General features: G+C 37.6%; 1 protein-coding gene across 1 annotated transcript in view; it reads right to left on the reverse strand.

Moving 5' to 3' along the window:
* Nucleotides 1-5,625: 5,625 nt before the first annotated feature.
* Nucleotides 5,626-13,965, reverse strand: part of smc3 (structural maintenance of chromosomes 3) — a 28,439-nt gene continuing 20,099 nt past the window's right edge. Inside the window, exons 18-29 of the mRNA XM_081385316.1 lie at nt 13,629-13,779; nt 13,382-13,534; nt 12,651-12,802; nt 12,398-12,556; nt 11,392-11,499; nt 11,196-11,304; nt 10,863-11,110; nt 9,899-10,111; nt 7,947-8,135; nt 7,670-7,847; nt 6,512-6,618; nt 5,626-6,342 (exon numbers count right to left, since the gene is read on the reverse strand). Coding sequence (XP_081241442.1) covers nt 6,271-6,342; nt 6,512-6,618; nt 7,670-7,847; nt 7,947-8,135; nt 9,899-10,111; nt 10,863-11,110; nt 11,196-11,304; nt 11,392-11,499; nt 12,398-12,556; nt 12,651-12,802; nt 13,382-13,534; nt 13,629-13,779 — 1,839 coding nt within the window. The 3' untranslated portion in view covers nt 5,626-6,270. The remainder of the gene's footprint in view (nt 6,343-6,511; nt 6,619-7,669; nt 7,848-7,946; nt 8,136-9,898; nt 10,112-10,862; nt 11,111-11,195; nt 11,305-11,391; nt 11,500-12,397; nt 12,557-12,650; nt 12,803-13,381; nt 13,535-13,628; nt 13,780-13,965) is intronic.

Here is a 13,965-nt window from a genome sequence, read left to right on the forward strand (position 1 = left end):
TACATATGAAATGCACAACGACACACATAAAGTCGCTCATGCACATACATGTGTAGAGTTTGCGTAACTCTACACACACGAGAAGCCCGGAACTCTCCACGCACATTTTCATGAGACGCAAGCACACACACACATAATACCTTAAAGATGTGGATAAGTCGATCAAAAGTGTGGCTACATTTCTCCAGGCTCGATGATAACAGCGCGCGATGCAGTATTTGCGGTAAAATAATTGCTGCTGCAAAGACCGGTACCGCGACAGATATGATGAAGCCCTTGACAGTGCACGGAGTAATAAGAGCAGAAAGTTGCTTCGCCTTCTACTGGTAAATGAAGAGGTACCTTGTTGATCACTCTGACAGTGTTTATATTGCAATAATAACCTACTAAAATGTACACAGCCGTTCAAAAATGTGTTGGTTAGTCAGATTTTTTTGCCAGTAAGGATGCATTAAAGTGATCAAAATCGTGACATTAAAACGTGTGTAATGTTACAAAATATTTAGTTTTTAAATAAATGCTGTTCTTTTGACATTTTTATTCATCAAAGAATCATGAAAAAAATGTATCAGTTTCCAAAATATTAAGCAGCAAACTGTTTTCATGTTTCTGAAGGATCATGTGACACTGAAGTAATGATTTTGAAAATTCAGCTTTGACATCACAGGAATAAATTACATTTTGAAATATATTCAAATAAGATTTTAAATTGTAATACTATTTCACAATATTACAAGTTTTACTGTATTTTTTTATAAAAAAAAAAATCAGCTTTGGTGAGCATGAGCTCTTTATAAAACATTTTTTGTTCCTTTGTGCACTGGCTAAGGAGCATGAGTCAAACTGAAAAAATAAAACCCAAAATTTTCTGAGGTAATGTGTTATGTAATCTTGTTAAAATGGATTTCATAAAATTGGTATCGAAAAAAGTATCGTTAGGAACCGGTATCGAAACTGAGGTATCGAAAATGGCACTGGATCGAAAGATTTTGAACGATACCCAGCCCTAGAAGTGATAGACAATAGATAGATAAAGCGACAGATAGAGTGATAGATAAAACATTAGTGATAGAGCGATAGAATAATAGAAAGACAATAGACAGCGTGTGATAGTGTGAACAGATAGATAAGAGTGATAGACAATAAACAGAATTATAGAGCGATAGTGACAGATAGATAGAGCGATAGAGATAGTGATAGACAATAGATAGAGCGATAGATGAGTGATAAGATAGAATGATAGAGCGATAGATAGAGTGATAGAGCGATAGAATAATAAAGTGATAGATAGACAATAGACAGATAGAGTGATAGATAGAGATAGAGTGACAGACAATAGAGAGATAGATAGTGATAGATCTATATAGTGATAGAGTGAGAGATAGAGTGATAGATAGTGATCGATAGAGAGTGATAGAGTGATAGAGTAATAAATAAAGTGATAGACAATAGACAGATAGAGCGATAGACAGATAGATAGAATGATAGATAAGATCAAGATACACCTAGATATACAGTGACAGACAGACACAGATAGATTTTAAACAAATAAAATATACATGTAAGCATAGTAAGCATAAAGATTTTTTAATTTGCCACTCTTAAATAACGAACAGCAAATGCACAGAATATCGATTCGATTCTTGTGGACCCCCTTCATTAACCCCCTGCAGACATGTGTGACATTCACGGTCACAATCCCAGAGTATTCTTGACTTGTAGGAAAGCAGATACCGTTGAGAGAATGACTGACACTGAAACTGCAAGCGCTGGACAAAATGTTCCACATCAGCAGGACAACTGCACACAGAAAACCCTCGGAAACGGCCCTGACCACAGCGACAGGTGGAGCCGCGCATCAAACACCTCAGTCACAAGAGTCACAGAAACCTTTTGACACGCCGACATTGACTTTTCAAACGACTTTCAATCTTAACTATGAAAATCCTGTCCCTCAACTGTGCCGTCATTTCCACAACAGTTTTCCCCAATAAAAAGTGTCAAAATATGATTTAACTGCAATTCAGATAAATACAATTTTAGCAGTGAATTTTTCCCTATAGCAAGACAAAGTCAGCCATTTTATTCTATAAATGTTTGAGTCAGAGTGCTATTAAACACCATACATGATTTGAGGTGACATTCTGGTGGAAATGACTTTCAAAAAAATATGGCACAAATGGCTGTCATGGACATTGTTAGTAGTGTAGAAAGTATTTTACGAGAATATTTTTGAAAAAGGGCAGAAAGCAGCACCCATGTGACGATCCTCCCCGTTTAAATGAGACCTGTGCTAAGTCGTAACGCGTCCCCTTTACACTAGACTGCTCAGAAAAAGGTTGAGCTACAGCTGCGAATGCCATTCTCGTTAACTCGCCACTATACATCCCAATGTTTAAACCACACGGGATTTAAACACTCAAACATCACTCATCGGGAAAACAATAATGGTTAGAATATGCATATAATATAATGAAAACTTCCAGTTTGTTGCTGTTGCTCCCATAAACCTCCTGCACGACCTCATAAAACTGCTTTAAAAAAGGAACGAATGCAGTTCCCATTCGTAGCGGCAAGCTGTAAATGCCTTTTCACATATGGTTTACAAGGGTAAAAATGGATCCGCAGTCACACAATGACGCCTCAGCGAGAGGTTATATGTAGAGCTCGTAGTTGCTGGGTCAAATTTAAAGGATCTGCAGGTTGAGAAGTGTTTGTGACGTCATTTTTACAGTCGAGCCAGTAAATACAACAACTGAAACAAATAAATACGCAAATAACAACATGAAAGTATATACGACATATTTGGCAGACATAGACATAATAAATACATAGACGCCCTATTGGCCGCGATACGTTAACGCCTCCGCCATATTGCTGAGGGCAAGACTGCGCTGTAATCAAATGCAAGTAAACGGGTGAGCTGCGGTTTCTCTGGATAAAAACTAAAATAACGTTTACATTTATCAACCGATTTCAGTGGTTTGTACGTGGTGTGCAAAAAGCTCCATCTCTAGTTATTTGAAATCTCGATAATTAGACATATTTTTTAATAAGGAATTGTCAAAGCTCAGGCTTGTCATGTATTTGGCTTTTTATTCTTGGATAAGAATTGTGAAGACCCCCATACTGAGATATAATTTAATTTTCACATTCAATGAAATAACGTTTTCTTATTGTGGAAAAAGCATTTTCTGTCTTTAACCCGATTTTAGCTTTTCTTGTGCTTAGAAGTGACCGCCACTGAGAAAATGAAACAAATCAGCAAATACAAATCACACCAGCAGGTGCTTTCGGTATTTTTATAGCACTAAAATTATATATATATTTACAGATAGATACTCCAAATATACAATAACAAAGATAACTGATGGATCCTTTATGGTAATACATATGATATGGTACAACTACTGTGCAATGCAAATAGTAAATATAAGATAAAGTGAGAAGTAATAGTAATAGTTTAGTGTATAGTCAATAAAATAAACAGTATACAGCAAATAAAATAGTAATAAATAGTATAATTATATAATATCATAAGTACAATAATATAATAATATTATATTGATAATAGCATATAGTTTATGTATAATACTATAATAATAGCAATAAAATATGAAATACCAATTACAGAATATAGACAAAACAATAGTGACTAGTAAAATAATTTAACAGCATAACTATAATAGATTGATAATCACAAGTGGTATAATAATAATAGCAAATACAATGTAATATAAATTGCAGAATAATATACACAATAATAAAAATAGTAAATGAAATAGTGACTAGTACCTACCCGAGTACTTGTCATAAAAGTCGGTTTTAAGAAAATATTGATGAATATTTAGATTTCACGAAATTTACTTAATAATATCAAATATAATATAAGCTAAAACTATAATATAAATCATGTCTCAACTTTCACAGCAAAGTTAACTAGCGACATCGGTGGCTATTTTAGTCTGACTGACTCCGGTGGCCAACTAACGTTACTATTACTAATTATATAATGACCAAATACAACCAGAAACAAATGTTCAGTCTTGAACACAAACGAAAACAGGTCTCGGGGAATTACCTTTCACAAGGTAATTCCCCGAGACCTGTTTTCAATTGTGCAGTGATTTGTACAGCCCCAAGCAGCACACGAAGCAGGAATTTTTCTCAATTCCCGTTACGAGTTATGGGAAAGTTGCCCTCCGCAATATGGCGGCGCCGTTTATGTATTTATTATGTCTATGGGCAGACACGTTCTTGTTGCAATTACTGGAGAGGAAGTTAAGAAGTGTTACAAGAATAAAAGTCATTCTGTACTTTACTTTTTGAAGTATATTATTTGATTGCTGGTGGATTCTGCTAAAAAAAATATAATAATAATAATAATAATAATATCGATATATCGCTTTAATTTTGTGTTCAGCTCTTATGTACAAAAAACAACCACATGAAATGATGATAGAATAAGTAGGGCATTTTTGAATAACTGGTCACATATAGTGATTTGCGACTTAAAAGTCCATAATGGGAATTTAAATGTTTGTCCACTAAGAAAAGCTGCTTTTACTTTAGAAAATTATAATGCAAGTTATTGTGTTGTTTAATTCTTTTAGCCTAAACATTTTTTAACAAATGACCCCCCAAAAAAAAGATGCCGATCGTATAGGCAGCTGAAAGTTCATCCCGTGACAGTGAAGTGACTTGTGTGAAGAGCCATTGAGACAGCAGCATCTGTTCTCCCAGCAGGACACCGCTCACCAAACTGACAAGTTTAATGGGACCCTAACACTATTCACAGAGACGGACAGAGTCAAGGGCACATGGTGGTTATAGGTTTGACACGGCACCTGTCAGACAACAAATTAACTTGTGTGGTGAACGACTGTAAAGCAGGGACAGATTTATGCGAGGTTTATCGTGGCCTCCCCGTGATTATGGGGTGGTTTCATCTGTTGATTACGTTAAGGGTCGCGAGAGAGCGATTCTGGCAGAGAGAAGCGTGTGAGCAGTTAAGAGAAGAGAGATGGACAGGCCCAAAGGACTCTTGGATCAGTTTAGTGATCAGCTGAGTGGATCTGGCAGATAAAACTGTGTTTGTGTTGCTGGCAGATGGAAAAAGGATCCAATATCCCCAGATTATTTCAGTGTACATGACTCACCTTCAACAGAATGACTACAAACCTATTACAGACAAGCATGATTATTTCCAAAGCCTGATCTCCTCACTCAACTCTGATCTGCTTAAGCTCAGGTTTGACAGACACTGGGATGAAAACAATGACAAGCATTACAAAATATTACAATTTATTATATTATAAATATTTATTGAAATGGTAGGCTGTGTTTACATTTTACCTTGAGGATTTGTTTAATAAGGAACAACTTCTCAAAAAACCTAAAAAGAAAAAAAAAGAAAAACATTTAATTTGACACACACAAAACATTTACATATTATATTTATATATATTTACTTAAGTTATGAATAAAAAGAACTTACTTGCACTGCACATGCCAAAAGCAGCCTCAAAATCGCTGATTTCTTTGCAACCACATGATGTAATAATATCAAAACTGTACAAAGTGTGACACGGCGCCCTCTAGCGACAAGAAACCAGTGGAATCAGCTTTGATAAAGACCAGGGTAATTTTATTCTTTTTGGGTAACAGAATACATATTAGAAGACTATAATCACAATGACCTAAAGAATAAATGATACATCAACAAAACAATGATAAAAAACATGTAGGCTCTTTCGGAAAACCTACAAAACGAGCCGTTTTCATATACCACTTAAAAAGGAGAGTATGATGAAATAGCTCATGCTGGTTTATTAGTAAAGGAAGAGAGAACTGGTGTCAAATGGCAGACTGCAAACCACAGCTCTTTAACATACACCTACCTGTGTATTCAGTCTTAGCATACTACATTTGTTCCTTTACTGGCGCTTAACTTTGAAACTGAGTGTCTGAACTTCCTCATCTTTAAATAACTCGGGCTGAAGCCAAATGTTGAGCACGGCACATTTCATCAAATATTAAAAAAATGCTTTCAGTGTTTTATCCTTGAAATACGAGAATCAACAAAGAGGAAAGAAAATATAAAATTGTAAAACAAGTCAGCATATCCTGTTCTGCATCCAAGCAGATTAAGAAACACAAACTTTTGCTTTTCATTCATTCATTCCAACAGGGATTTTAAAAAGGAAAACACACCAGTTGAGATGGTGGTGAGAAACAAGGAAAATGAGTGATAGCGGGGTATTGTTTCTCTCAGCCGTGAGTGGTGTCGTCCTCCACAAAGTCCTTGGCCTGCTCTGCTGAGATCACATCGATGTGACTCACCTAACACACACAGAGAGAGAGAGAGAGAGAGAGAGAGAGAGAGTAAGCTTAGGAAAATCATCATCTGTACAGCTTGACAAGACTTCCATTTATAGCTCATTTTCTATGCAAAAGACTCGTTTGCATTTGCTAATTACTTCACACATCAAGGTGTTAATGATGCCGTTACCTTGTTTCTGAATTTGACGCCGTAGAACTTGTCTGCTGACTCCAGAAGCTCAGGTCTGAAGGTTGTAGTGATGAACTGAGCATGTCCAGCCAGCTCCACAATCATGTCTGAAAGAGCAATACAAACCACTTATTCACTCCAAGCGGAAGCTAGTAACCTCGCAAAACCAAACATTTTGTGTGTAGTGAAAAGATAAAACAAACGACCGATATGGTAGAATTGAAGAAAGAAAAAGAAAAAGCATTATTTTGATTAAAGGGTTAGTTCACCCAAAAATGTAAATTCTGTCAGTAATTACTCACCCTCATGTTGTTCCAACCCGTAAGACCTTCGTTCATCTTCGGAACACACATTAAGATATTTTTTATTAAATCTGAGAGCTGGATCACTCCTCCATAGGCTTCTAAGGCATTATAACTTGCTGGCCCAGAAAATGTATTAAAGAGATCGTTAATATAGTCCAAGTGACTCCAGTGGCTCAATCTTAAGTATATCAAGCGACGAGAATACTTTTTGTGCGCAAAACAAACAAAAATAACAACTTTATTCCACTATTCATTTCCTTCTCTCTGGGCCTCGAGTGAATTCACGTGGTATAACTGTGCAGCGCTCACGCATGTACGTCACACGCATCACACACATGACCAGCGTCGGCCAATAGTGAGCCTACGTGGTGACGTGTAACGCAGATGCGCTGCGCTAAAACACTACGTGAAAAAACTCGAGGCCCAGAGAGAAGGAAATGAATAGTGGAATAAAGTCGTTATTTTTGTCGTATTCTCGTCGCTTTATAAACTTAAGATTGAGCCACTGGAGTCACTTGGACTATATTAACGATGTCTTTAATGCATTTTCTGGGCCAGCAAGTTATAATGCCTTAGAAGCCTATGGAGGAGTGATCCAGCTCTCAGATTTAATCAAAAATATCTTAATGTGTGTTCCGAAGATGAACGAAGGTCTTACGGGGTTGGAACAACATGAGGGTGAGTAATTACTGACAGAATCTTCATTTTTGGGTGAACTAACCCTTTAAAACCAGATCACTTCTTTTTGATGTAGTGGTTTATTTTTGGTCCAGATTTTCTGCCTTTTATCCACTTTTCAGTGGCTGAAATTTCACTGCATCTCTAATGTCAACACTGCATTGGCTGATGGTACCTGACACTGCTTTTCTGTGCTGGGCATCCAGAGCCTGGTCGATTTCATCAAACAGGTAGAAAGGAGCAGGGTCACATTTCTGAATGGCAAAGATGAGAGCCAGAGCGACCAGAGACTTCTGCCCTCCAGAGAGCTGCTGCATCTCTCTCATCTCTCCCTGTTTACCTGTGAACGACACCTGACGCACACACACACACACACGGTTTGTCAAATTTGAGCATGTAATAACTGCGTGTACATAAGCACACAATCATTTGATTGTCCATGCTGTCCTTACCCTGATGCCCACGCCAGTGAACTGGTCTACACTGGGCACACTGCTCTGAGAGGAAGACCCCCTCTCGCTGTCTCCTCCCTCACCCTCGTCCTGAGACTGTCCACCCTCAGTGTCTCCCTTCTTCATCACCAGAGTGGCTTTACCACCGGGAACCAGCTTCTGAAACACCTCGCTAAAATTCTTAGACACCTGCGGGGAGACAGAGCACATTATTAAACAGGATACAGAATGCTTGTTTTTATTTGTGCTCACTGCGGTGGGAGTTTGATTTAAATAAAAGAATCACTGATGATGTGTTTTAAACAGGGCCAGGGCTCTGGAAGAAGGACTGAAAGGTGCTGGTGACAGATGATGGGATCACAAACAGGCCAGTGAACTGAAGACTGAAGTTTATAATTGGCACGTGTTTTTAACCCTCTGCTGCTCAGTCATTTTTGACCTCAACTTGGTAAAGGTCTTGGCACTTGCTATGTGAACAAAAAAAATCATGGACATAATTCAATCAAAACGGTTGAATGGTCGTGAATAAAATAGTCACACTTGTAATTCTCACGGTCAGAAATGTTTAAAACATGTTTTGGAAAATATATATTCCATATAAAAAAAATGTAAAATAGTATTTTTATGCATTTTTCATAACACAAAACTTTAAGTTAACTTTTATTTTTATTTTTATTAATCATCTGCAAATTTTCTTCTTTAAAAGAGATCAAACTTATGTCTGTGCTCCAAAGCATTCAAGATTTGAAATGTCATTTTCAGGGCTATGCTCAAACAGTGGTTAACAGGTAATAAATGGATTATTAATGCTGCATAAATATAATCTATTACCTTAAAATACAAAATCTATATTTTTTAATCAAACTAATATATAGTACATTTATTTTATTGAAATAAAAACAAATAGTCATTTTTGACAATGTCAGGAACACCAGAGGGTTAAACTTGCCGATTTAAATATAAGGGTTTCTGCAGGTATCTTTTAATGCTAAATTTAATGCCTTTTTTAATGCCATTTTTTACATTTTTAATGCCATTTTTTACATTTTTAATGCCATACACGACCCATGACTAACCACGGATATTATATATATTAGTGCTGTCAATCGATTAAAAAAATTAACATCACATTTTTTTCTGTGATTAATCGCAATTAAAAACACTCACATTTTTATAGGTTTGTATTAGTTTATATATTTTATAATATAATAATTTCACAGTTAATCTACAAATTAATGTAGAGACAACATACAGGCCAGTATCACTGATACTAATACAGCTACTGATGTCTGGATAAAAATGATAAATTATATAAATTATATATATATAAATTATATATATAAATATAGACTAATCCTTATTAAAGCTACAAAAGTTCTTCAGTCAAGAGCAGTGAGTAATCTTCTCTGTTCTCTTTGTTCTTTGTTTAACTTTACTGACAGAAAGCTTTATTGGCTGCTGTCCCTTTAAGACCAGCCTTTGCTGCACGACATCTCAGACGCGCCTCATTCTCTCATAACTTACGTTCATTTAAGACTTTATTTCACTAATTTAAGACTGCTCTTAAGTTATGAGGATACAATGAGCATAATTGTGTGTGTTATTGTTCGTTCAAGCGCGAAAGAGAAACGTTTTCTGGTGCGCGGTCTCTGCGCACGATACTGGCGCGCTTCTTTCTCTCTCTCTGTGTGTGTGTGTGTGTGTGTGTGTGTGTGTGTGTGTGTGTGTGTGTGTGTGTGTGTGTGTGTGTGTGTGTGTGTGTGTGTGTGCCACATAGACAGGACATTCAAAGGCAGCGCGTTTAAAAGAATTTGCATGAATAAGAGCGGGATCTCATAATGTAACGCTACCCAAAGGATGACAAAAATGAATGGATGCTGCGTTTTGCATTAAATATTTTAATAAATATTTAAATATATTTGAGTTTGAGTGAGTCTGTCTGATGGTCGTACCTGTTTGAAGGTGAGCTGGATAGCCTCGTATTTGCGCAGCTCCAGGACGTTCATAAGCTCCATGATGGATTTGTATCCTCTGTCCAGCTCTTCCTGCCTCTTAATCAACTTCTCTTTCTGCTCTGAGAAATTGACGAACTGGTCCAAGGCCTTTTTATTCACATGGCTGTACTTTTTCAGCTCTGTGTTGCACTGCTCCAGCTTCCTGAACAACTACACAGACACACACACACACACACAATCATTACACAACACGTAACCCATGAAATAGTATCAAGGGGACATGATGATGGAAAACAATTTGAGATGGGAGGAAAAATTATATTTGAGTGCTTTGCGTTCACCGAAGAAAAGTAGCATTCTCTGCAAGATACTTTTTCCAGAACAAAATCACTTGAATAAACGTTGTGCCATTATTACCACTTCTGAACCTACAAGAGAAGATTCCAGAAGATAGCTAAAGAAACAAGACGGATATGGCACAATTCAACCTCCCTCCTCAACTCCACGCACTCAAGTTCACCAAGACAGGGTGAAAAAACAGGAGCGCAAGCATGGGGTAATGAAGAATGAGTCACCTCTGTGTAGGAGGGCTGACACACAATAGAGGCCCTGACACGAGAGGTGGAGAGAGAAGAGGAAGATCAACTAAGAGAAAGAATATGAGACAGGTGGGAGAGCTGCGAGACTGGAGGGGGACGAGAGGAAAAATTATTGCCAGACATGAGTCGAGGAGGTGGTAAGGGTATCCGGACAAATCGTGGTCTTCATTATGTAATACTCGTTTATGACCTCATTTACGACAAGAAGGAAAACATTGTATAATATCACTCTAAATGTGTCACTGGAAATTATATAGGCAATTCTTAGCAGCTTGACCATAAATCTTGCATTTCAGGGTTTAAAAAAAAACAAAAAAAAAACAGCAGCAGCTTCAAATAGGTTTTCTGTAACGGATGTGTACCTGTTTGAGCGTGAGCGTTTGGTACTTCTCAAAGGCCTCCTGCGGCAAGGAGCCCAGCTCGCGGATCTTCTTCATACATTCCTCTTTCTTTTTAAGTAACATGCCCTGTCTGTTGGTCATCTTCTCCAGCTCCTTGGTGTCATGGTTGATGGCTTCGTTCTGCTCCTTCTCGATGTTCTTCCAGCGCTCCATACTCTTCTGATGATCCTTTATTTCCACCTCCGTCTTATCAATGAGTGTGTCCAAATCTGAAAAATGAGAAACAAAATGTAATAAAAAATTAAAATAAAAAAAACAAAAAAAAACAAAACACTGATTTTAATCTTTACTCACCCTCAGAGCGAGCCAAAGTGTCCTTTATGCGTTTATTAATGCCATCCAACTCTGACGTTGTCGCAGTGAGGACGGTTCCTCCTTCAGTTTCTCTCAGTTCATTCAATTCCTACACAAACACACACTTTTTAGTGCACTATATGGCATTGTTTTTCATTCAGGTTATACTGCCAAAAGGGAAAACTGCTATTTTCACCTGCTCGACTTGGTCGAGACGCTTGCGCAGGTTCTCGTTGAGGTATGTCTCCACCCTGGTCATGATTCCCTCCAGCTTAATTCGCTCATTCAGCAGCTGTCTGTTGTCCTATAGTAAAAAAAAAACATTACACACATGAAACACGAACTTCTATAAATAACCCTGGACTGAAGGGCCAAAAGAAACATGTTCGGTTTTAATGGTTTATTATTAAGTCTAAAAAAAAACAGATGATGTGGCTTTTGGCCATGTGAACGTACATCTAAAAGAACAAGTGAAAATCATATGCATATGTTTAAAGGCCAAGCCTGCCTGGAAATTCAAAAGCAGACAAAATTAGCAAACCAAATGGAAGGCAATACAAAAACAAAACAAAGGCTAATGATGTGGGCCGGTTACACAACATTTAAAGTAGCTTCTTAATTGTCTGCTGTGTGTGTCGTGTGTCAGGCTGGAGGTGGTGAAGAGCTGCAGCTGTGGCCTCAGGCTTCAGCGATTATTCTCGCACACATCTAACAGAGCTTCACATTGACTAACTTTTCAGATGAGATTACAGCCTCTGTATGGAGTCGTCATACACACACAATGTCACAACAACTAGTTCTTCCTTGTGGCCTGGGACCTTGTAAACATCACTTGGTCACTTTGCAAATCAGAGGCCCTGTTTACACTGTGTTTTGCACACAAACAGCCATGCTGTTGTTAGGGCTGGGCAGATAATAAAATTTCATGATTTTGGCTTCCATCGATTATGAAATCAAGATATTATCAATAAAATGATTATTATTGGTCTAATATATTTTAATATACTATTATATATATAGTATATTATATTATATTATATTATATATATATATATATATATATATATATATATATATATATATATATATATACGCACACAAGGTTTTATATATAGAACTTTTTATATATAGATTTACAAACTCATCTCAATATAGACCAAAATAAATGTTCATGACTTTCGCCATAGATCAAGCAGCCCAACCTGTTGCAGCTGTCTGATCTCGTCATTGAGGTCGTCCACTCTGCGTTGGTCTTCTAAACTGAGCTGAGAGAGCAGGTCCGTTCCCAGCTCTGCCTTGAGAGACTCCCGGGTGCTCTCCATGGCGTGCAGGCTGGCCTCCAGACTCTGAAGACTGCGTTGCTGAGGCAAACAGTAGAGAGAAACCAAATTAAAGACCTGATAGAGAAACAATGGTAGTTATAGTACTAGCGCTTGAAAATATACTATGCGTTACCTTGGGCATGAACGTTTTCTCTGACTGCTGTCTCTTCTCCTTCAGCATTTTCATCTCAGACAGTATACTGTCTCTGGATGCTTTGAACTTCCTCTGCTGGGTTTCGATTTGCTGCATCTGATTCATCAGCTGGTCAATTTCATTATTGATACGTGAAGAACTGAGTTAAGGAGCCCACAAGAACTTGTGATCCAGTTTAATCCTGAAAAGCTGCATCACTTGAGATAATCTGCTTCTGGACAGTGTTATTTTAGTATTATTTGTATAGTATTTATTAATACTTTGAATTAACTTTTATTTTTATATTTTCTCAATGCTTTTATTTTTATTTTTATCTGGCCTGTTTTTGCTGAAGCTGAAAAGGTGGTTGTGTCATCATATTAGTTCTGAATTAGTCAGAGTATGAGCCACGCAAATCTAGTGTGATTCGATCAAGGATTGAAAAGAATTTCACTCGTGGCCTTAAGAATCACATCCTCCAATCCAGCTACACATTCTCATCCCTCCATTACTAATATAACACCAGGTGTGCAGCTCACACATGATCACATACACGTCAATGACTATCTGACTCATTCAGTGATCCTTCTGTGACCTTGCATCATCTAGGCCGATTACACCAGCAAGCCCTGCTGGCCGAGAAACACACAAGTACAATTTTACAATGCATTCGATTTCATGCCACTCCATCACAAGTAACCCTGTGTGTGAGGTGTATTTGTGGAGGATATGTTCAATGTTTCTACGCAGGTTCTCGTTGAGTTTGGCCTCCAGTTCTCCAAGCTCCTCCTCGGCCTTCCTCATGTCCTTCTGCAGCTCCAGACGGGACTTCCGCGTGTCGTAGTAGCCACCGGTCAGAGCGCCACGATGACTCACCTGATCACCTGTTACACATACCAATACAACACAACGACAAGGGCTCAGAAATCATTTGAATAAAAAACAAAAAACTACACATATAGGAACACATCTGTTTACCCTCCAGAGTGATGCAGTCCATGGTGAAAGCTCGAGCCAGCTGAGTGGACACTTCCATACTGCGGCAGATCAGAGTCTTCCCAAACACATGTTTGAAGGCCTTGTCGAAGTTCTGACTGTAACGAAGCTTGCTGATCATGGGGATTGCGTCCTGCAGAAAATTAGTATATTTCCACTTAATAGAATAGCAAAACATAGCAATAAATTAATAAATAAGTATTAGAAGATGAATAAGCCTTATTTTTAAACTTTAAAAAAAAAAAAAAAAAAAAAAGGGCAGGACTTGGTTTTATCCTGAAGTTGATTGTATGTTTTAAAGTGGGTATTCCAGAATGAA

Source organism: Scardinius erythrophthalmus (genome assembly GCF_964197995.2).
Source record: "Scardinius erythrophthalmus genome assembly, chromosome: 14".
Classification (NCBI taxonomy): domain Eukaryota; kingdom Metazoa; phylum Chordata; class Actinopteri; order Cypriniformes; family Leuciscidae; genus Scardinius; species Scardinius erythrophthalmus.